This window comes from Rhinatrema bivittatum, chromosome 2 (assembly GCF_901001135.1).
Source record: "Rhinatrema bivittatum chromosome 2, aRhiBiv1.1, whole genome shotgun sequence".
Taxonomy (NCBI): Eukaryota; Metazoa; Chordata; class Amphibia; order Gymnophiona; family Rhinatrematidae; genus Rhinatrema; species Rhinatrema bivittatum.
The window spans coordinates 562,368,132-562,393,032 of record NC_042616.1 but is presented as its reverse complement, the minus strand read 5'-3'; the positions used below and the strand labels follow the sequence as shown (position 1 = coordinate 562,393,032).

Genomic DNA, 24,901 nt, shown 5'->3' with positions numbered 1-24,901 from the left:
CACGTCAAAGCTTATTCATGGTCGTGAAATCTGTCGCAGCTGAGAGGGAGGGGCGGTTACCCGGGCCGGTTGCAAATGGTGCCGGTGACATCACAGGATGGCGTGGTAGCCGATCAATGCCTTGGGTGGCGCAAAAGGTGGGGGCGCAGAATGCACCGATGGTTGGGGCCCCCTTGCTGGTGAGCAAGGTGGGGGGCCCATCGAGAAGGCTGCCTTGCTTGGTACCTACACCGGGCAGCAGTGGATCCACCATACCGGCTCGGGTACCCAAGGAAGTTTTTCATGATGTGTTAAATAAAAGCTGCGGCCTTATTATACCAACAACAGTGTCCGTGTTTACATATGTTACAAAATGAATGCACAATTTTGGCTAATGTACTGAAGGGACCAAAAGGAAGGGCGACGGCCACGTGGGTAAGTGGCGGCTGCTAGCGTTATGCATATAGGGGTAGATTTTCAGACGAGCGCGAATAGCCTACTTTTGTTTGCGCTCCAGGCGCAAACAAAAGTACGCTGAATTTTAGTAGATACGCGCGTAGTCGCGCGTATCGGCTAAAATCCTGGATCGGCGCGCGCAAGGCTATCGATTTCGTATAGCCTGCGCGTGCCGAGCCGCGCAGCCTACCCCCGTTCCCTCCTAGGCCGCTCCGAAATCGGAGTGGCCTAGAAGGGAACTTTCCTTTGCCCTCCCCTCACCTTCCCCTCCCTTCCCCTACCTAACCCACCCGCCCGGCCCTGTCTAAACCCCCATCCTACCTTTGTCGGGGGATTTACGCCTCCCGGAGGGAGGCGTAAATCCCCGCGTGCGAGCGGGACTCCTGCACGCCGGGCCGCGACCTGGGGGCGGGTACGGAGGGCGCGGCCACGCCCCCGGACCGCCCCGGGCCGTAGCCACGCCCCCGTACCCGCCCCCAAAACGCTGCCGACACGCCCCCGCAACGCCGTGCGCTCCGGCCCCGCCCCCGACACGCCCCCGACACGCCCCCCTCCGAGAACCCCGGGACTTACGCGAGTCCCGGGGCTCTGCGCGCGCCGGGAGGCCTATGTAAAATAGGCTTCCCGGCGCGCAGGGCCCTGCTCGCGTAAATCTGCCCGGTTTTGGGCGGATTTACACGAGCAGGGCTCTGAAAATCCGCCCCATAATTTCATATTGATAGCTAGTGTAAAGGCTGCAGATAAAATATAACTGTGAATCTCATACCAACTTGGGAACTTATAAAGTTACTGATATTAGGGATGTGCATTCATTAGAAATGAATGTTCATTCTGAAAGAAATATGCCCCATTTGTTTTATTTGTGGGCCCCTGAAACCAAATGGGCATTTCCCCAGAATGAAACATGTCATTTGTTTCTTTTGTTTTTGGTTCCATAGACCACAATGACTGAATTGTAAAGAATAGAACAAATGTACAATGTGAGCTGGTCATGTGAGAGTCTCCATAACAACCAGCCTTTGCTTATGACTCAAGAGTAAGGTCAGAGAATAACTGGGATCTGTTGGCAAGGAAACAAGAATAGCAAAGTCTAGAATTCACCTATACTTCATAGACACACCATTGTGTAAAATATATTTGACCATCATATAAAAGACGGAAATGTCAACTTGTTAGTAGAAAGTGAAACTGGTATTTACCAGACCTCATCTTGAATTATAATCATTGGTCATACAAATGTGTTGTTTTTAAAGAATTTTTCAATATGCAATTTTTAGGAAAAATAAAATAACTTAACTTGAAACTCCAATTTGATAGTCTTGTTCTTAAGGAGAGCAGCCCGACACTGGCAGCACTGATTCAGTGTTTTGGTTTCTCTGCATTGAGGTAAAAAGTAAAATATCAGTCTTTGCAATGGTCTATGAACACTACAGGCAGATCAAACAAGTGAATAAAATGAGGGAAACAAACTTTCAAGGAACCATCGAAATACAAACTACTTACCAAACTGGTAGTGCAGCTGTCATATTACCTTTGCACAGTAGTGTTTCACGCGTTGAAATATCGGCAGATGAAACCAGCTTAACATCTACTGATGCCAGTTTTAAAGTCTATTAATATCGATTTGAATCAGAAGACCAATGAACTGACAAACAATGTCAGATTATAACTCAGTACTCAAAATCAATATTAATAGACTTCAAAACTGGCATCAGTAGATGTTAAGCTGGTTTCATCTGCCGATATTCCAACGAGTGAAACACTACTGTGCAAAGGTAATATGACAGCTGCACTACCAGTTTAGTAAGTAGTTTGTAAATGATGGTTCCTTGAAAATTAGTTTCCCTCATTTTATTCACTTTTTCGATCTGCCTGTTCATAGACCATTGCAAAGACTGACATTTTACTTTTTGCCCCAATGCAGAGAAATCAAAACACTGAATCAATGCTGCCAGTGTCGGGCTGTTCTCCTTAAGAACAATAATATCACATTGGAGTTTCAAGGTAAGTTCTTTTATTTTTCCTAAAAATTGCATTTTGAAAAATTCTTCAAAAAACACATTTGTATGACCAATGATTATCATTGAAGATGAGATCTGGTAAAGACCAGTTTGAGTTTCTACTAACAAGTTGACATTTTTGTCTTTTTTAAGATGATCATATATATTTTTCACAATGGTAGGTCTATGAAGTATAGGTGAATTCCTGATGTTACTAACATTTGATTGATTATTCAACCTTCAGGTTAATTTCCATAAGGAAACAAGAATGACATCCTAAGGGAATGTATCAGAATGAATCAGTTTTCTAAATCAGTGAATTGCTGCTCTGTGTATCTAGTGATTGATCCTTACTTCTAGTATATGCTGACTTTTTCAAACTGCATTTGATCCTTTCTTTTGGAGAAGACAGTGCATTTTGCTATTATAATAGCTCTGTGTTCCACAGTGTTCAGAACTGATAGTGCTCTTCTGGTTTAACATCAGAAACATTTCCATTCCAATCCTTTTAGCTGCTGTGATCAATTTCACTGCACAGGTTTTTATTTTAACATCTGTCACTCTCACTGACAAAGGAAGGTTTGTGGGGTTTTTTGTTTTTTTTTTAATTAACAAACTTCTTATTCCCTTTGGGGGAAAGATCATGGGAGTGACTGGTTTTGGACTTGTTGTAGTAAACCAACAGCAGCTACTCTAGCTGTGCCATACAGTGCCCAAGATAGAAAGGCTTCTTTTCTGTTTGGGTCTGTATAGTGTACCAGAGTTTTCAGTGCATCTACAAAGCAGGCAGTTACAAGTCAGATGTGCAGCCACTTTGTGAATCTTGTAGTTATCTACCACTGTATGCACATTTGTGCTATGTACGTGCACTACACTAGTGAGAAGAGGAAAATAGTATTGTAGTGTATTGTCTCTGTGTGTTATTCACCTTTATACACAGAGTGATCACTTCAGTCAGTTGTCACTATTACACAGTACACACAAAATAAATTCATTGAAAATAATAAAAATTAAAAATCTATTCTCCATCATTTAAATCCCAGTAAGCAGGCACTGCATCTGATAAAATCCTGTCATGTCAGGCAAAGGAAGAGTCTGTGGCAAGCCAGCAGTTGGTAGAGAATTATTTTATAAGACAGCAGGAAGTCCCCCAACCAAAATAAAGTAGAATTTTTTCAAATCCAAAATGTCAAGAGATGCAGGGAAGTCAAGTCACAAGAAATTGAGATTTGTGGAAGATATGCCACCACTATCTGTGTCTTTGCCAGAACCTGTTGTATTGGAGGAGAAGGAAAGGAAAGGAAAGGCACTAGCAGAGCACCATGACTAGAGCCATTGTAAGTAAAGGTTGAAGTTCTGAAACTAAAGCAACAGCAGTGCAATCTCTTAATGTGGAAGAAACATTAAAAGTAGTTTTGTCAGATTCTTCCTCTGCATCTGAGGCAGAAGAATCTCTCTTTAAAGGATGTCCTGAAGTTTAAATGGGAGAGGCATTAGCTGAAGACTTTGTATTAGCCTCTACTTTATTAAAGGAGGAGAAAGAGGCAGGAGCTGATGTTGTTGAAGGACAGTAAGAAAAAGTGCAGGTACAGAGGATGAGTGAATCCTCTGCCAAAGTTTCTCTGGGTCCATTTGTCTCCATTGCTACTTCAATGCCAGAATCATCTACCCACAAGGATGGGGGTTATCACAAAATAAATCTATGATCTGGAGGCATTTTCGAATGAGGGAGAACCCACGCTTTCCTTTTTGTAATAATTGCATGAAGGAGATCAACTGTAGAAAATAAATTGGCCATTTAAGTAATTATGGTATGGAGCATCACTTTATTAAGCACATCCTTTAATATACAGCTGGAAATGGTACTAGAAGTAGGCAGGGAACTACTTCTACAAAGGGGATGAGTATTTGAACAGTCTCCCAGGAGGGCGTGGAATCCAGCAGCATTCCAGGAGGTAGAGTTGAATCCCCCAGGAGGGCCTGGACCCCAGTAACATTCCAGGAGGTGGAATTGGCTCCCCCAGGGTGGTATGGACCCAAGAGATAGACTGGAAGTTGGAGTAAGTTCTCCAGAAGGGTATGGACCCCAGCATTGGGCATAGACCTTTCAGCAAAACAGAAGTGGCACTGAGGAGATGATAGTTTAGATACAACAGATCCCCATAGCCCAACACTGCCCACTAGCCCAGTTGCATCTTTTTACATAGGTAAACTTGGGAAAAAAGGGGGAGGATAATAACGCTTGATTAAGTGGGACCTCAAGAGGTCCCTTTATTCTATATGGTTTCACACTATAGGGGCAACAATATTAAATGTTATTGCTACCTGTTTTCTCTTTCTATTGGTTAGGTAGCAGGCCAGCACCAGGAGTCCCCAGCTATACGTAGACATCAAAAGCTTACCTCACGGGGCATTCCTGGGTCTGGGACTGATCGGGCATGAGCCCCTCCTTGGGCACACTCTATCATTCCTCATGTTCTTGGTGCCTGGTGCCTACACCTGAGGAAGAAAATGTTAGTGGGTGGTATTTCCCTCCCTTCACTCCAGAAAAACAGATGGGACTATGAAGAAGGCTGGCAATATATACAAATAAATACAGGTTTATTAGAGTATATAAGTATGTACATTTCTACATAAGAATATTTATCACTAATAGGATGTGAAACAGCACATCTTCTCATAGTTAATAGTCTCAGGCCACATAACTTTAAACATTTCTACAAGGTAGCAAGAACATTTAATATTTGGCAATTTGGGGTTGTTGGCCCCAGAGTGTAACACCATGTAGAATAGAAGGGACCTCTTGAGTTCCTTCTTACTCAAATGATATTATTATCCTCCCCTTTCTTCCCAAATCTTACCCATGGGAAAAGATGCAACTGGGCTGGTGTGCAGTGCTGGCTTGGGGGCTCCACTGTATCTAAACAGCTGCAATCTCCTCAGTGCACCTTATGCTAGTTGAAAGGTCCATGCCCAGTGCTAGGTAGAGATGAACTTCGTTATTTACTACCGATTAGTTTTTTCAGTCAGACGCTTCAGAGTAAAGTTTGTTTTTCCTCGGTTAGGTCTTTGGAAAAACAACCAAAAACTAAATGGGGAAAAACGAAACCGGCCCAAAAAATGACACGGGAAAACAAAGCTAAAAAAACCCCGCCCCAAGCATTAAAATTCACTTTAATACATTAAATACAACCCCCCCACCATCCCGATCCCTCCTCAAGACTTACTAACATCCCTGGTGGTCCAGCAGGATCCCGCGAGGGATTACTCTCTTTGTGCCGCCTGACTTTCGGGCCTGCCTTGATCAAAATGGTGCCGATAGCCTTTGCCCATGCTATGTCACAGGGGCTACCGGTGCCATTGGTCAGCCCCTGTGACATGGTAGGAGCACAAGATGGTGCCGATGGCCATGTGACAGGGGCTGATCAATGGCACCGGTAGCCCCTGTGACATAGTAGGTCAGAGGCTATCAGCGCCATTTTGAGCGAGGCAGGCCAGACAGGACAGAGGGACAAATCGCTCGCGGGACCCTGCTGGATCACCAGGGATGTTAGTAAGTCTTGGGGAGGGATTGGGATGATGGTGGAGGGGTTGCATTATACTAAATTTTAATGCTTGGGGTGGTTTTTTATTTAAAAAAATAAAATGTGCCCCTCCCCCCATACAAACCCGAAAAACAAATTTCTCATAGTTTAGGGAAAATCTGTTTCGGGGGTGGGGCTCCCGAACCATGACAAATTAGGCAATTTCGTTGAAATTGCCTAATTCATCATAAACGAATGCACATCTCTAATGCTGGGTTCCATACGCTCCTGGGGAACTGACTCCACCTCCCAGTCTATTGTTGAGGTCCATACCATCCTGGGGGACCCGATTCTGCCTCCTGGAATGCTACTGGGGTCTATGTCCTCCTGGTGGACCTGACTCCACCTCCTGGAATGCTGATGATGTCCATATCCTCCTGGGGGACTTCTAAATCTGCTGCTGGAGTCCCCTCATTCAAGGGGAGTCCAGAATTACCTCCTGATCTTTCTCTGGGTACCCCCTTTTCCTGGGGACCACTTAATATACTACTGGGGTCCCCTTGCTCTAGATGGACCCAGGGTCACCTCCTAATCTGTGGCTGGGGTCCACACCCTCATAGGGTACCACTCTATCTGCTGTTCGGGGTCCACACCCTCCTGGGAGAGTGCTCGATATTCTTCTGGGGTACCCTTGCTCAAGGGAGCCCCAGAGGCACTTCTCAATCTGCCATTGTGGTCTCCTTCCTCCTGAGGGACCAATTGATGTGCCACTAGGGTCCCCTTTCTCAAGGGACCCAGGGTCACCTCCAAATCTGCCACTGGGGTTAACTTCCTCCTGGGGACCACTCCATCTTTATATCTGCTGCTGTCCTTCAGTTCTTTTCCCTTTGTATGAGAGTTTTTCCTGGCTTGGGTTGATAGCTCCACTAGGCTCATGACTTGTTTAATGTTCAGTGATTTGGGCCCACTGCAGTTTCATCTTTCAGAGATTTTGGCTCCGCTAATCTTATGGCCAGTCAGTTGCTGTTACCCTAACTGGAGGGGTAACACCTTCTCTAAGCCAAAAGGCCAAGACCCAGGCAGGCCCATGGAAAGAGAATGTGTGTACACCCTTCCATCCTGGCTGGCCTTCTTTACCTGTAGTCTGAGAACTGGGTACTCAAGGGTCCCCTTCTTACAGTGGAGTATATATAGAGTGTCAGATTGTCTCTTTAAAAGAGATGTTCTCTTCTCTCATTACTTGTGAGTATGCACATAGGGCTCTAACACATATACATGGTAGGGTCTTTCTATGAATTATGATTTAGAAATGTTATTATGACTCAGCTATAGAAATCAACCTTCAGCTATTCTGCTTTGTTCTATCTGCATGGTGCCTTAGGTTACTGATGCCTCTTTTGGTAGCACTTTGCTTCTCATGATGCCATCAAGTGTTCATGTTACAATAGCCGATGTCTTCTTTATGCACTTTGGGGTATTCTTCCTCCTCTTGCTGCTTCTTTGCTCCTCTTATGGTGCTTTGGATAACTCCTGTCAATGCTGGAAGCTTGGTACCCCTTTGCTACATCTTAGGCTAGTATTTATGCCACTTTTGATGACACTTTGCCACTAGCTAAGTACTTCATTAGAATTGCTAAGAAAATTACTATTCTGGAGCCCAGAACAGACTGCAATGCTTCCCCCATGGCTTTTAATGGCAAACTAAAAAACTAATGAAACAAATAAATATATATATATATATATATATATATATATATATATATATATATATATATATATAATTTTATTTATTTCATTTATAAAATTTATTATATATATATATATATATATATATATATATATATAGAGATAGAGATAGAGATAGATATAGATATATATATATGCTGTTGATTCATCGTCCCCATTCTCAACCTGTTTCCGATACCATATCATTTGAGAATTTTTCTTTTTCTCTCTCTAAGCCGATCAAGAGTTTGGGTTTTTTGATAGATTCAACTTTGTCATTTAAAGCACAGATTAGTTCTGTAATTAAAATAGGTTTCTTTAAGTTGAGGCTTTTAGCTGGATTACGACATTTATTGTATGAATCTGATTTTTTGATGGTCGTACGGGCCACCATTTTTCCACATATTGATTACTGTAACAGTCTTTATATTGGTTTACCTAAAAATTCAATTCGTTCTCTTCAACTTCTGATGAATTCAGCAGCTAGGTTAGTGTCATCTTCTAAGCGTTCTGACCAAATTACTCCAATTCTATGTAGACTTCAGTAGCTCCCTATGTTGGAGCGTATATTTTTCAAGATAGGAATGACAGTTTTTAAACTTCGTGTTTCATCTTCTGATTTTTGGTTTAATGCTTTACTTCAGATCCATAAGCCAGCCAGAACATTTAGGTCTTCACAATTAAATTTACTTGAGGTTCCTTCTGTGAGATTAGCCCATTTATATAGTACAAGAGAAACAGCCTTTTCCATAGCGGCACCTAATTGCTGGAACATGATTCCATTTGATCTTCGATCCATTGAAGATGTCAAGAAATTTAAAATTGCTTTCAAGGAATTTTTGCTTAATCGTATGTACAATTGTTAAAGGAAATACTTGAACAAGTTAATGCATATGGTTATGAATATTAGATAAGTTTTTTTGTTTTTTTTTTTGTTTTTTTTTCTTTTATTATTTAGTTTCTTTGAAACTATTTTGTTTGTATATGTACTTTGTTTGTGTTGCTTTTATTATGTGTGTGTATTTTGTATATCGCCTAGGCCTAACAGTGTTAGGCGATTAATAAATTTTATAAATGAAATAAATGAAATGAAATATATATATATTTTTTTATTTATTATTTGCTTAATTATTTTTTCATTTTGAAACTAATGAAACAAATTTGGGTCGCATTGAAATGTATGATAAATCAAAACAACATTTTATCTTCTGCTTATCCCTAAATGATATAATAAGAAAATATTCTGGCTCAAATTTAAGGTACGAACAGAAGACCTATGATGCTATTTCTGAATCTATTAGTGAACTCGTTGCTTTTTGTGTTTGTACCAAATTTAGGCCTTGGTCAAATTTTTCGCTTCTTCATAACTGAACAGGATACATGGTTTGAAGAATTTTATGCACAACATTTCCTTACCTATTATTGAAAAGAAGTGAACTTTGTTTTCTTTAACCAAACCTTAGATTTTTCACTGATGTCAATTTTACCTCATGTGAAAAACACAGATACATTTGGACATGTTTGTGTTGTTTTTCATGGGGGATTTGCAGAATCTTTAAATATGGGACTTAGTTGTCTTATTATTCCTAAATCATTTTATTTATATTTGTATTTTAAATATATGTCTATATTGATATCTATATCCATATCTATGTCTATGTCTATATCTATATCTATCTATATCTATCTATGTATCTATCTATTTTATATATATACTAGCTGTACCCGGCCTCACGTTGCCATGGCTCAGTCTGGTTTAATTTCACAATGCGCATTTTCTCTGCTCCGGCCGTCCCAACTCCCTCCCCCCCCCTTCCCCGGTGGTGGACGGACTGGCTCGGCGACTCTTCTACCCTTTCCTCCTCTTGTGTGTAACTGTCCGGCAGTCCCTACTCCCTCCCCCCTTCCCCAGCGGCAGATGAATGGGCTGAGTCGTTTCTCGGAGCGGTGACTCGTCTGCCCTTTCCTCCTCCCCTCTGTGACACCCAGCACGTAGCGCAGAGCTCTATGGTCCGCACATGTGCCATAGAGCTGCTCTCTACTGCGCATTTGCGGTCCGTTGGTCAGAGCCCATTTATATTGTAGATAGCGTGTGTTGCTTTTATGTCCAACAGATGGTGCTGTTTTTCCAAAAAAGTATGTTTTTACCTGTCACAGGTGTGACATCTATATAATTTAGGTATATAAAAACAGGCGCATATTCGAATGCAACTTTGTGTCAAAATTTCAAAGCAATCGGTGAAGAACTTTCGGAGATTTAAGATTTTGAACAAACGAACATTTACATTTTTATTTATATAGATATTTATATAGATATATACACACAATCTGCTATCAATTTCTGAATTTGTTTAGTAAAGGCACAGTCCGTTAATACTGTAATATCATGACAGATGATGTTTTCTAATACATTTTTTTTCAAATGTCAGAAGTTAATTTAATCAGTTTTACAGTGTGCCATGTGTAACCTTCTTTTGGCACAAACTGCATTATGTTTAATACTGTTTTTCTCTTCTTGTAAAATATCAATGAAGTCCACTGATATGTGTTCCTATATCATTTAAACACTGAGATTTCCTGCCAGTTATTGCAATGCATTATGATTAGTGTTGCATATGAATCACTCCCCTATTGTAGATGCCGTTGTTATACTAGAAATACATTAACCCCCCACCCCCCACCCCCCAACCTCTACCATTTCATGGTTCTTTAATCATATTTCCCTTTGGGTAACAACTGAGGACTGGACAAGAATGGAATGGAAGCAACATCATTGGTTATACAGTATCTATTGGCTTAATTAGAGATGATAAAAAAAATATGTGATAAACTTCATTTTACTTATTCTATCTAAAAATTAATAGAAAAGCCTGTCAAAAATGACAGGATAAAATGCATTTAAAACATGTACTTGCAGTCATATAGGGTCCTCCTCCCTTTTCTATATGCACACTCAATCAATCAGTCACTAAGGCCTCCTGAATCAGGCTCCCGCCCTCTAAAGTCTAGGGATGGCAGAAGAAAAAAATGCAATTCATTTAATTCATTAATTTTATGGGGACTTAAATGTATTTCATTAATTTCAAAATTAATATATTCTTTTTTTGTTTTAAAGTCAATTGGAGAGCAAGGCTGTGCTGCTCTTCACTTCAGTCTGTCTCCTAACTTTAGTACAACAGACAAAGACACAAAAATCAATGGCAATGTTTCAGTCTCCACTCCATTCCTACACTGCCCCCGGTAAAAACAACAACAGTTCACTCTCATAAGCTGATGCAATAAAGCCACATGGTAAAGCTGGCATTCGTGTCAAGCACCCATTTACCTAACACATGCTCATCCACTGGCCATGGGTGCCCAATGCAGTATGCAAATTAGTAGCTGCATTAAATGGCATGCACTAGTAAAAAATTGTTTGTCCCTATTGTTCGAATGCATTGGGTGACCAGGAGAAGTGGCTGACCCCATATTGCTGGAATCCTAAAAGATAAAAGAGCATAATAGGGACCTTTGCAGCAATGAGAAGCAGTGCTGGGGAAAGGTAAAGCTGGAAAAAGCAAGCAAGGAGGTTTCATTTTTAAAATCCTAGAACTGGCTTTTCACAGCTTTAATCCAAATAATTTCTACCTACATTCTTAGTTCCTGCTTTTTTTTTGGTACGTCCTACATTGTGAAGCTGTTGCTTGGAGCTTTTCACTCTGGGGCTGGTGTTGTGTGCTGTATTAACGAGTGTGTGTTAGCTGAATGGTGATTTTCTGCATCAGAGTAATAGCTAATAGCCTTATCTACATGGCATTTACATGTGATGAGCTCTATTAGCTATGTGTGAGTTTGGTTGTGCGTTTTGGATGCACTAATCCCCTTATTGCAAGAAGTGTTAGCCTAGAGCATCTCAAATCTGCATCCAACCGCACATTGACTTGTGTGCTAGGCTGAACAAGTTATTGTATCTGACTATTTCTTTCTGTCACAGTAAGTGAGAGACCACTGACTGCAACAGAGAAGATAAGAAAAAGTCCTTGCCAATACCTTCTTTTTTAAAGCAATTCTTTTTCTCTCAGAGATTCAGAAAAGAGATCCTTCTCTGAAAAATCCAACAAAGGAAATGGAGTTTTTTTGCACATGCTCAGACCTTTCAGTGGAAAGTCATCAGCGTCACTTGATCACTTTACAGACCATCCAGAAATTTACGATCTTTAAACAAGAATTTGCTTGAGGTACAAACAGTGTGGTTGGCTAGGTTAAACATCACAAGAGAAAGGGCGTTCTCAGTGGTGAGCTCCATAATGTGGAACTCTCTTCCAAATGACCTGAGACAAATTTCCAGTAGTAAAGACTTTAAAAAGACTTTAAAAACTCACCTTTTTAAAGAAGCTTTTGCAGCTATGATTCAAGCCAATAATAAACAGGCAGACTAGTGAGAATTGTTTCATCTTTCCCCAGCACTTTGTTTTGCTTTCGTCGATTTTTCGACTCTACGCTTTTCTCACTTTACTTGGTTATTAAAGAATACATTTTATTTTATTAGTGAGTTGTGTTTAATTAAATGCACTAGATGCTAGATTAGCGAGGTTTTGATTATGATAAATAAATAGCTATGGGCTACTTTAAAAGACGCTTCTCTGTGATTTGTCCTCCATCCTGTCTCCTTGTCAGCTTATCCCCCCTCAGCTCTAAGACTTCTATATCAAACAGGCAAAAGTTGGTTGCTAGAGTTACCAGTTAGTCCTTTCCTGCACCTGCTGTTTGCTCAGTACAGCCATAGACTTGAATGGGAAGCATCCACAAATAAAACTAAAACTGTCATTTAAATTTGTGGCCACTATCCATTTTTTGGGAGGGTCCATGAATAAAACATAAATGGTCTTATTTTTTATATTTAATCCATTTGTTTCAATTGAATTCACATCCCTACTAGATGGTGTGCATGTGTGTGTGTGAGTGTGTGTGTGGGTGTGGGTGTGTACACATGAATGCTTGCTAAGGTGGATAGACAGTGTGTTTTTGCCTTTGGATGGTGTGTTTGTGTCTTTGTATGTACATATGAACTGTTGACAGTGTATGTGTGTGTATGCATGCACATGCTGGAGGGTCATGAATGTGTGCTTGTTATTGTTTGTTAATGAGTACACCCAGGAAGAGGTTGGGTATGTGTGTGTTTGTGTGTGTGTGTGTGTGCCTGTGGGGGTGGACAGTTTCTATCTGTGTGTGTGCATGTTTTTGCATTTGGTGTGGTGGAGGGTGTTTGTGTGCATGTCTTCATGCCTGGAAGTGTGGATGGTGTATATATGTGTGTTTATGTGTGTGTGCACCTGGGGGATATGTGGTATGTGTTTGTGTGCATGCGCAAAGCTGGAGAGGGGTAGATGGTGTGTGTGTGTGTATGTGCAGGCCTGGTACTGGCAGTATGATTAACTGTGTGTGCAACTGGTAGGGGTGGATAATGTGCATGTTATTTTGCATCTGGTGAAGTGAAGGTATGTGGGTGCATGTCTGCATGCCTGGGGGATGAAAGGTATGTTTGTGTGTGTGTGTGTAAGTAAGTCTTGGGAGGTGGAAAATGTTTGTGTGCATGTCTGGTATGTGTGGATGGTTTATATATGTGTGTGTGTGTGTGTGTGTGTGTGTGTGCGTGTGTGTGCATGTATGTTTGTGGCTGTAAGCCCCACCTTTTCCTGCTTGTGCCATGTTCTCTGACTTCCCACTCACTGCATTTCTGTTCTCCTGTTACTCCTCACTCCATTTGCTATTCTCCCTTTCTCTCCTCCTCAATCACACCATTCCCTTTAATTGCCTTCACTGCTTTCCCTCACACTCACCCTTCCTTCCTTTCCCTCATTACTCACACAGCCTTCCCCATCCCATTCACACACCCTTTCTTTTTCCTTCTCTTTAGTGATTCTCAACCCCCTTCACTCCCCCTTCCTTCCCTCATCCATTTAATGTCCATCACCTTTTCCTTCAACTTTCCTTCCCTTCCATCTCACTCATCCTGGTCTCTCTCAAGTCTTCTTCCTCCTGCTGACTAGGAGCGGGTGTGGACCCCTCTGACACTGCAATGGCACCCTCCTCTGGCCCTAAATTCCTTCTGTGACTGCTAGTGGCAATAAGGTGCTCTCCTTTCCTTGGCTGTTTTTCCTCCTGTAACACTGGGCTGTGTGCATGCACATCTTATAAAAGCATTGGCTGTGCATACACATAGCCCAGTGTTCCAAACAGGCACAGAGTGAGTGACCGACTGACTCAGCAATTGTAGTAAGTATTGTGGAAACTGTGAAATATGTAGTTTTATGAGTTTACTTTCTTTTTACTTGTAGAAGTTACAAATGTATTTACAAAGAAAAAAGACAATTTTCAAAGCCATTTATCTGGGTAATTTGGCCTGTCTAAAAATGTTTCATTTTCATGTAGCTAAAAACGTATGCAGACTTCCACAATGCACTAGGCATGTGCTTTCATTTCAAACAGATTTAAAAAATGTCACAAATAAGGGCAAGTCATTTCATTTGTTTGAAAAGAATGCATCAGACTTAACCCTAGACCCAAGGCCAGGGCCTCGCCTAAGGCATAGGCCGAGATCCAAAGCAGGGGCCACGGCCTACACCCAAGCATGACACCTCAGTCTAAACCTAGGCCTGATGTCCAAAGTAGGGGCCACGGCCTAGGCCAGAGAGTGATACCTGGGTCTCAGCCAAGACATGACAAAGTTCTTACCTGAACCATTGGGTATTTGATGGCAAGGCTGGGCCATAGCCTGGACCCAGGCCTGACACTGTGACCTGACCCAGAGCCCAGGTCTTGATGTTTGGGCTTGGCTTAGCCTAGAATATGGACCCAGGTTCAACATAAGAACCTGACCCAGAGGCCGGGTCCTGATACCTAGGCTTTATTCTAGACTGGAACCTGGACCCAGGTCCACCACTGTGACCTGGCCCAGAAGCCAGATCCCTGTGCTGGGGCCTCAACACGGATACAGGCACAATGCCTTGACCTGACCCAGAGGCCGGGTCCCGATGCCTGGGTCTAGGCATAGGCCAGAACTCGGACCTAGGCCTGGGACCAGTCTGAGGCTACAATGTTGAGTCTCTGTCCTCCAAGGTGGGTCATGGCACCGTGCCTGGGTCTGGGCCAAGGCCCTGATTTCGAGCTGGGGTCCAGCCAAGGTGTCAGCTTTACATAAGCCAAGTTCACGGAAACATATGGTTCCCTCAGCCTACATAAGGCCAAGGCTTCAGCCTGGGCCTAGGTCTTGCTGGTGGATCCCTGCCAGACAGAGTAAGTGGGGGCTGTGGGGGATCCTGCCTATGACATTTGTCTGGGCAGGTGGGCAGGTGACTCTAGGAAGTGTTGTTTTCATTTTGGGCCATTTTGGTTTTTTTTAAATTGTTTAATTCATTTTTTTCTCATGAATGAAATGAATCAAACAGTCCACGAACCAAAATTTGTGAGAAAAGTACCTCCCAAAAACAAACCAAAAGCAAAAATTATTTTTTCCCCCTGAACATCCCTTCATATAAGTAATTTTAGCCAGGTTATAAAGAGGCATTCCCATGGGCATTCTTAGATCTGGGGAGTACATGAATGTGCCTACATTAGAATTTCAAATGTGCATATGTTATTTTGCCCTGACCAGCTATCTGCACTATTAGCATAAATAGTGTTGGAGCTTTGTGGCTCCTAAATATCAAAAGGTAACAACGTGTAAGGTTTCCCTTAGAAAACCAGCTGCAGTATCCATGGTGAGACCGCACCTTGAATACTGTGTACAATTCTGGTCGCCGTATCTCAAAAAAGATATAGTTGCGATGGAGAAGGTACAGAGAAGGGCAACCAAAATGATAAAGGGGATGGAACAGCTCCCCTATGAGGAAAGGCTGAAGAGGTTAGGGCTGTTCAGCTTGGAGAAGAGACGGCTGAGGGGGGATATGATAGAGGTCTTTAAGATCATGAGAGGTCTTGAACGAGTAGATGTGACTCGGTTATTTACACTTTCGAATAATAGAAGAACTAGGGGGCATTCCATGAAGTTAGCAAGTAACACATTTAAGACTAATCGGAGAAAATTCTTTTTTACTCAACGCACAATAAAGCTCTGAATTTGTTGCCAGAGAAGGTAGTTAATACAGTTAGTGTAGCTGGGTTCAAAAAAGGTTTGGATAAGTTCTTGGAGGAGAAGTCCATTAATGGCTATTAATCAATTATACTTAGGGAATAGCCACTGCTATTAATTGCATCAGTAGCATGGGTTCTTCTTAGTGTTTGGGTAATTGCCAGGTTCTTGTGGCCTGGTTTTTGGCCTCTGTTGGAAACAGGATGCTGGGCTTGATGGACCCTTGGTCTGTCCCAGCATGGCAATTTCTTATGTTCTTATGTTCTTATGATCTTAGTATACACAGACTAAAAATGTACATTTACATTGTAAACAATGCAAAATATTACAAAATTGTCACTTCCCCCTCCCAAAAAATAGTCAAATTTCAAAGGGATCTATCTGGTAACTACTACATTATCCAGCTAGAGACCTTGAGGTGTAATTGTACACCACAATGTGACTGTAAACACATGCATAATTTAACAATACAGAAACGTTTAGCTGGATTAAAAACTGGGGAATGGGGAAAGGGGGTGAGGGATGGGCTGGTGTTTGGCATGGGGTGTAAACTGTGCATATATAATTGTAATTTCAAATTTATTGACATGGTTTTGCCCCATTTCTCCTTCTGTACATATGGCAGGTACAAAGTACATAGGCCCTTTTGTATCCATGTAGGCACTAAGCACATTTTCAAGATTCACTGTAAATGATGCAGATCAAACGCCTCGACATATCTTTCATTTGAACAACTCACATAAATATTTCACCACAATGTTACACAAGAAGAAATTACCATGAAGTACCTGTCTTAGACTCCACAGAAAAATAGGGCTGTCCTTGCAGAATGCTGTATATTAACTTGGCACTGTTTCCATATTTGGGATCATCCAGATCTGTAGCTGTCACTTGTATCACTGATGTTCCTGAAGAGAAAAGGCATGTGATGAATTACAGTTTTGTTTCTCTTTTTCAAATGTATTTATTTGCATTGTTGCTTTTAAATTGTGTCATTCTGTTAAAAATAATTGAATTATTTTAGTTTATTTTTTTTATGCACTGGGACATGAAATCTACTACTGGCCCAAGGGACAATTATTCAAAGTGATAATCTCATCTTGCTTTTCACAAAAATGTTTTTAATTGTACCTCTCGTGAGCTGGTGTCTTCTGAAATTATTATTAAATTGGGAGGATCCACAAAAATCAAATTATTTCTATCCACTTTTTAGAAATAATTTGATTTTTGTGTGATCCTATATAAGAATTAGCCTATAATATAGTTCTTCTTTTATGAATTGTAAAATCATATTAGACCTCTTAGCTGGGCAGTTGATCCCCTTAATATTCCACTAAGTTGTCTAATATGCAGTACTATTGTAACTATAACTCAGCCTGCTTTGCAACAAATAGAATCAGTATCTGTTCATTTCCATTTCCCTTTTCCCATACATAACGTCTATACATAGGAAGCAGGCCTCTTTCTACAAAAAGGACTCTAGAACAAGGAGTCTGGATGAAGGTGAAAGACAGTAGATTTAGGAGTAATCTAAGGAAATATTTCTTTATAAAATAGTGGCAGACACACAAGGCGTCCTCTCTATGGAGTTGGTAGAAATGAACACTGTATCAGAATTCAAGAAAACATGGGACAAGCAAAAAGGATCTCTAAAGATAGCAAGGGATCATAAAGCTGAGCAAGTAATATGGCTAGGCAGATTGGATAGCAGAGATGTGCTTTCATTTTTAACCAGATAGGTAATGTCGTTGAGATTAACTATTTTGTTTCATATTATTTCTAAACAGAAATGAAAAAAAAAATCACAAAATTTTTGTTTTTAATGTTCTATTTTGCTAAAGTGTGCACTATTAGAGTTAGTGTGTACTATTACAACTCAAATACTGTGCACTAATTCAAACAGTGTGCACTAAGGGCCAGATTTTCAAAGGGTTACGCGTGCCAAGCCTATTTTGCATAGGCTCGGTGATGCGCACAAACCCCAGGACACGCATATGTTCCAGGGCTTTGTGAAAGGGGCGGGGCAGTGGCAGGGCGAGACCGATGCCTCCGGCAGAGCAGCCGTGCTGGGGGATCATGCGCCAGCACTCAGCCAGCGCGCGCAACCAATGCCTGCTCAGAGGCAGGCGCAACTTATTAAACAAAGGTTAGGGTGGGTTTAGATAGGGCTGAGGGGCGGGAGGGGAAGGTGGGGCAGCAGAAGGAAAGTTCCGTCCGAGTCCGCTCTGAGGCCGATTTCGGAGCAGCCTCAGAGGGAACCGGGAAAGCCATCGGGACTCCCCTAGGACTCGGCGCATGCAAGGTGCACTACTGTGCACCCCCTTGCATGCGCTGACCTCAGATTATATAACATGCGTGTGGCTGCGCGCGCATGTTATAAAATTGGGTGTACATTTGTGCGTGCCGAGTAGAGCACGCAAATGTACCCCGCATGCATAGGTTTTAAAATCCGGCCCTAAGATTGTAACTTTCAAACCAGTGCATGGTCTCACATTTGCACACATACGTTGGCCCACGAACAGGGAGGCAGCTATTTTATAACTTGCACGCGGGTATGCACACATGTTATAAAATATGCTGGCCATGCACACACACACACACACACACACATGCACCGGATTCTAAGTGGGCGAGCAAATCCCGCTTCTGCCACATAAATTGAGGGAGGATATTATAAGGGGATCATGATGATCGGTTCATACCCCAGTTCACCCAGTTAAGAGAGAGGTCCTCCAACCCCACTTAAGGGTTCATTTTCTAAAGCTATCTCACTTGTGCGATAGCTATCTCGGGGCAGAGTCGGCCCCGGAAGAGGAGGAGTCGGGGCAGCACCGGGGCCGACTCTGCAAAGATTTCCCAGACAGCAAAAAGTATGGTCCTTCTGCTGTCTAGCGAAGGACCGCTCCCCCCCATTTCCCCCCCACCCCCCGTTACTGCGGGATTCACTATGCCTTGCAGCATTAGTGAATCCAGCCCTTGGTTTGGTAGCCTACACCCCCCCCCCCAAATTATCCCCCATCCTTAAAACTCCACAGATCATCCGAGTTTTCTTTATTTTATAACTTACACCTCCTCCATAGCAGAGGTAAAGTTACATGGTGGGGACCTTGGCGTGTACCCAGTTGCGTAAGTATTTACATGCACAACACATCTCTGGTGCATGTCCCAAAATGCCCCTGCCCCACCCAGACTACTCCCACTCCCGGACCCATTCTGAAAGCTTTGGAGATTTATTTATTTATTTATTTATTTATTTATTTAGAGTTTTTTATATACCGATGAACGTTGGGAACATCTCATCGGTTCACATTAAACGAAAATCAGCAACCATGGCTTTACAGTGAAACAAGAACATACTAATAAAAAAGATAGGGTAACATTGAACGATTTACAGGTTATAAGTCAAGAGGTATTGATATGAATCATTGAAACATAACATATATTACAAGAAAACCATATTTACAGGAATATCAAAATATACATGGGAGTCGTGATGGACTTGTGGAGTGGGTGTCATGGAGGTGTGCACGTTGCGGGAGTTATGCGTGTAGCCAAGCAGCCTTTAAAATCTGCTTGGCACATGAGCCCAACTTATTCACACATCCCCTAATTAATATGTATGCTGGGCTTTTAAAAAAAATAGTGGTGCACTAAACAAAACATTAAGAATAATGAAAGAAAAAACAAAAACAAAAAAGTGGGGTAAAATGAAACAAAATGAACCAAAAATTGTATCAAAGCACACCCCTACTAAATAGGCTGTAGGGTCTTTATCTGCTATTAATGCATGGAATAAGGCATTAACACACGCATTAATGCCATAAAGCATGCGAGAAATGTGTTACCACATGGCGCAATTGCAAATTTTTAGAAGGATTAGGATGGATTAATGAAAATGAGGGGCAATATTGCATGGTTTTAACTACACCTTTTTTTTTCTGGCATTGAGCTATGCAATATACCTGAAATGGCCATAATGGAATTTGTGATAAATATTGCATTTCTGGCTTTGGGGGGAAGAGACAGAGGGAGTACCTCTGTGGAGGCAGTCCCAGTATTCAACTATTTATATTACTATGGGAGGGCCAGCTAATAGCTCGAGGTGAGGTGGTGGTGGTTTAGGGTTTAGGAGACAATTTTACATGCAGAATGAGATGAACGAATAGCACAGTATACCTCGGTGAAGATTTCTACTATGTTCTACTATGTTCTCTCGCCATAGCTTGATGAACTCTATAACATTGTACCATCAAGCAAGGGGAGAGAACATAGTAAAATTCTCAAATCTGTGAGACTTTCCTCACTCCAAATGATGTCAAATCTTCACCGAGGTATACTGTACTGTTCGTACATCTCACTTTGCATGTAAAACTGCCCCAGACCCTAAACCAGCACCAACACCTCACCTCGACCTATTAGCTGGCCCTCCTATAGAAATATAAATGGTTGAATACTATGGAGGCCTTATAAGCAGGTTCTCGCTCACTCTTTCTCTCTCTCTTTTTCCTTTGTGAGCTGTAAAATAGAAGTTTTGCAGAGTGTGAAACCTTTCCTGCTTCCTGTGATATACTACCTATGCAAAGTGCTATGTTACTATGCTGTAATTGTAAAATTACCATAAAGATGCACCTTTTTCTTACTGTGGGCATTATCCGTGCATTATTATAGCATTTTGATGAATCTAGGGGTTAATTGGACCCTCTTCATCAGCTCCATACAAGATTTTTTAACCTTCTTCATGCCATAAACTAGGATTGAGTAATTATGCCAAACAACAGGCATATCTCTTAATTAACAAGCAGAATATTTTCCCTATGTCCCAGCTGAATGTTTCACATCTCTGCTATATAGCTTAAAATATTTAATCTGCAAACTTTAGCAGTTCATTATTTGGCCCTTAAGCATGTACATACATTTCTTAACTGTCTTCAGTAAAGGAATATTCTTCAAATTATTTGATGGGTCCATATATTCCCTTTTGAAATCCATGCAGACTTTTGGCCTCAGAGCTGTTTCTCCTTCAATCTCTCTCATAGCTTAACAAATATCCATGTGATTTAATGAGTTATCTTTGATGGTTCCTTTCAAATGTTTGTGGAATTGGCATGTACCCATATGCATATCTGGTTCCATGTTGAATTAAAAACTGTTTGGCTTCCTAAATCTGTCTCTCTGTTACCTAATTCCTTCTGCCAGATCTTGGAAGAAAAATGTTTCTCTTTCCTCACCATATGCTTTGATCCTGGCCCTTCTTATTAAAAGTACAAAAATTGCACAGCAGTATGGTACATTTTCTGATCCTTAGCAGGGGGAAAGTCCAGTAGCTAAAACTTAGATAGATAAATGTAAATCAGTTATTCTTGTACACATCTGGCTATTACAGAAAATTAGGGCTAACTGGTAAAGAGCCTGATTCACTTAGCATGTTTCCCATAGACACAGAATGGGAGAAAAGCCTTAGTGAATCATGAAGTTAGCTAGCTTCCCTGACCTAAACATGCCCAGAGAGCATTTGGTTAGATTTATTCACTCAGAAGTGATAGATTTTCAAATGGCCATCTAACTTCATACATAAGCAACCGGATCACTTTGAAAATCTATCTTAGTTTCTGGAATATATCTAGGACTAATAGCTAGCCTTTAAATAATAACCCTTATGGTTTACTTAATTTCTTGTAGTATATAATAAAAAAATAATGTGTAAAACACTGCACAAACAAATATAGCTTAAGACAAAAAGCAGGTTATGCATTTCAATATAATTGTTATATAAGAGGAGTCATAATGATAGGTACAATCTCTTTCATTGTCACTATATTACAAATGACTTGGTGCCATAGTTATAATCATACACCTTCAATTTAATCAATGTCAAGCTTCCATAAAGAGATTACATATATTATAAACCAACGTGCTTGTCTTGAGTCATCTTCAAACTTTCTAAAAATGCATCTAAAGTGATTTAAAAAAGAATTGAAGACACTTATCTCCTCTAGTGGTAATGCAGTTCACACATATTATATGCTCTCAAAGAAGGTAAATTCCACAAGACAACTGGTCTGTCATGAATGTATACATTTATTAGAGATGTGATTCATTATCAGCCCACCGTGGGAAATTTTGTTTACCCACGGTTCGGGCCGATTTGTTTTGGCTGCCCCGAAACGAAAAACCCAAACCCACCCCAACTCTTCTAATTAAATTAATTACAACCCCTCCACCCTCCCTCCACCCCCAAAACTTGACAAAAGTCCCTGGTAGTCCAGTGGGGGCCCTGAGAGTGATCTCCCGCTCTCGGGCCATCAGCTGCCAGTAATCAAAATGGCCATCCATTGCTCCTACCATGTGACAGGGGTCAACCAATGGCACCGGCAGCCCCTGTCACATGGTAATGGCAAAGAGCCACCGGTGCCATTTTGATTAATGGCAGCTGACAGCCCAAGAGGGGCATCACTCCTGTGACCCCGCTGGACCACCAGGGACTTTAGGCAAGTCTTGGGGGGTCAGGAGGGTGGGGGGTTGCAATTAATTAAATTTGAAGGGTTGGGGTGGGTTTGGGTTTTTTTTTTAAATGTGTCCTTTCTCCCCCGCCAAAAACAATGATAAGAAAACCACATGAAATTTTGTGGATTTTCCTATCATTTCGATGACCCACCAAAATGCAACGAAATAGGAAATATCATCTTTATTTCCTATTTCATTGCAAACAAACGTACGTCCCTAATATTTATCAACATAGAAAAGTTTGAACTGACAGTGCACTTATCTGCCAATTTGTTACAAATTCCAGTTCACTAATCTTTTGCACTATCAAATACTCCTTGGAGTTCTAAGACTCGACACCCATGTTTCAGCAGATATCACCTGCCTTGGGGAAGAACTAAAGGATCTTCAAATCTTGTCATCAGCAGCCCCAATGCTGCCAGCTTTGCACCCTGCCCTGGAAAGCTGTCTATCTCTGGCAGAAAATAGCTCTCTCTCCAGCATAGGACCTCCCTCTATCCTAGACACCAAGAAAAAGCCTGATAACACTGTAGAGACCCTTCAGGACTCAGGTAATTATATTTTATTTTTTACCTCTATTCACAGCTGAGAAGTTGGAACTGAAACCACATGCTCCCATTTCCACTGTCAGTACAGTACAGCATTTCTGAAGTGTTTGACTGGTCTGAATTAACTGGGGGGAATGCAGGCTAAAGAAACAGGGGTTTTTAAGGACCAGCTCTATACTGGGAAAACTGGTGGATGAACTAGTGAAACCAGTCATGGGCTGGATGTGCGTCTGTTATAAAATTCCCTTACTTGTGTATTCCAAAACCAACTTACATTGCTGTGTTCTCACAAGCTTAAAATTAAGAGCACAAATCTATGCATCAGGTTTGTTTCATAATATGCACATGTAAGTGCACAGGATATTAACGTGCCATGTATATGCTTGCACACCCATATACACATGTATTTGTGCACCCATGTAACTATTTTAAAGTTAATCAAAATTGACAAAAGAGAGGGAAAGAGGATCAGAGTCCAATATCAATTTCAAACCCACTCAATTGGCAAATGACAATATCATAAAAAATCTTTGCTTTAAAGTTTACATCTGCAGCCTCTCGCCTCACAATGGGCCGCAAGCTTCAATCAGCTTGTAAAGCAGAATGTAATTTCTTTTTAATCATTTATTGTCATATTGCCTGTCCCTAATCTAAATTTTATTCAAACAAATTGCTTATCACTAAACCTAATTCAAAACACCCCTAAAAAAGGTATACCAATGTAAGAAACTTTTTTACTTCTCACTTTTCACTCTTTTTTAACCATAAATCTTCTATAAAAGAATACTTAGCCAAGTCAACGTGAAATGTAAATCAAATTATTCCCGACATGAATCACGTTTCGATTGTAAAAACAATCTTCCTCAGGGGATCATTTCACAATGTTTGTTGCTTGAAACGGCCAATATTCTTCAGTATCCTTAAAAACAAACAAAAAGAATTAAAAGTGCATCTAACTTTATTCCTGCAAACTAACCACAATTTACCCATTATAACTACCCAAAAAATCATCCACACAAACCCATTATAACTCTCATACTAAACAAAAAACTTACCCGGACAAACAATGTCTCACTGCTCTTGTTAAAAAAATGGCGCCACAGCGTCTTCAAACCACTCATGCATCACCTGCTCTTAAATCTTGTTTCCGTTGTTCACATCACCGGAAATAGTAATTAACAAAATACTCAAAAAACTACAAATCCCATACTGCCACGGAGCAAACAATTTGTTGCCTCATAAAGCTTATGGAAACAAATAATATATTGACATTCCATTTCTTTACTCATAAATCTTGCTTCCGTTATTCACGTCACCGGAAATAGTAATTAACAAAGCACTCAAAAAACTACAAATCCCATACTGCCACGAAACAATCAATTTGTTACCTTATTGAGTTTATAGAAACAAACAATGTATTAACATTCCACCTCTCACAGTTTATTCAAAAAACAAACCAATCTATTTCTCTATTCAAACCCTTAGGGGCGACCGTGTCAAAATGATATATCCATTTTTGAATAGAGAAATAGATTGGTTTGTTTTTTGAATAAACTGTGAGAGGTGGAATGTTAATACATTGTTTGTTTCTATAAACTCAATAAGGTAACAAATTGATTGTTTCGTGGCAGTATGGGATTTGTAGTTTTTTGAGTGCTTTGTTAATTACTATTTCCGGTGACGTGAATAACGGAAGCAAGATTTATGAGTAAAGAAATGGAATGTCAATATATTATTTGTTTCCATAAGCTTTATGAGGCAACAAATTGTTTGCTCCGTGGCAGTATGGGATTTGTAGTTTTTTGAGTATTTTGTTAATTACTATTTCCGGTGATGTGAACAACGGAAACAAGATTTAAGAGCAGGTGATGCATGAGTGGTTTGAAGACGCTGTGGCGCCATTTTTTGAACAAGAGCAGTGAGACATTGTTTGTCCGGGTAAGTTTTTTGTTTAGTATGAGAGTTATAATGGGTTTGTGTGGATGATATTTTGGGTAGTTATAATGGGTAAATTGTGGTTAGTTTGCAGGAATAAAGTTAGATGCACTTTTAATT

At 40.9% G+C, this 24,901-nt stretch overlaps 1 protein-coding gene across 1 annotated transcript in view; it reads right to left on the bottom strand.

The window, feature by feature from the left end:
• CDH19 (cadherin 19) overlaps window positions 1-24,901 on the bottom strand; it is a 427,290-nt gene that overhangs the window by 136,302 nt on the left and 266,087 nt on the right. Inside the window, exon 4 of the mRNA XM_029590918.1 lies at window positions 16,583-16,702. Coding sequence (XP_029446778.1) covers window positions 16,583-16,702 — 120 coding nt within the window. The remainder of the gene's footprint in view (window positions 1-16,582; window positions 16,703-24,901) is intronic.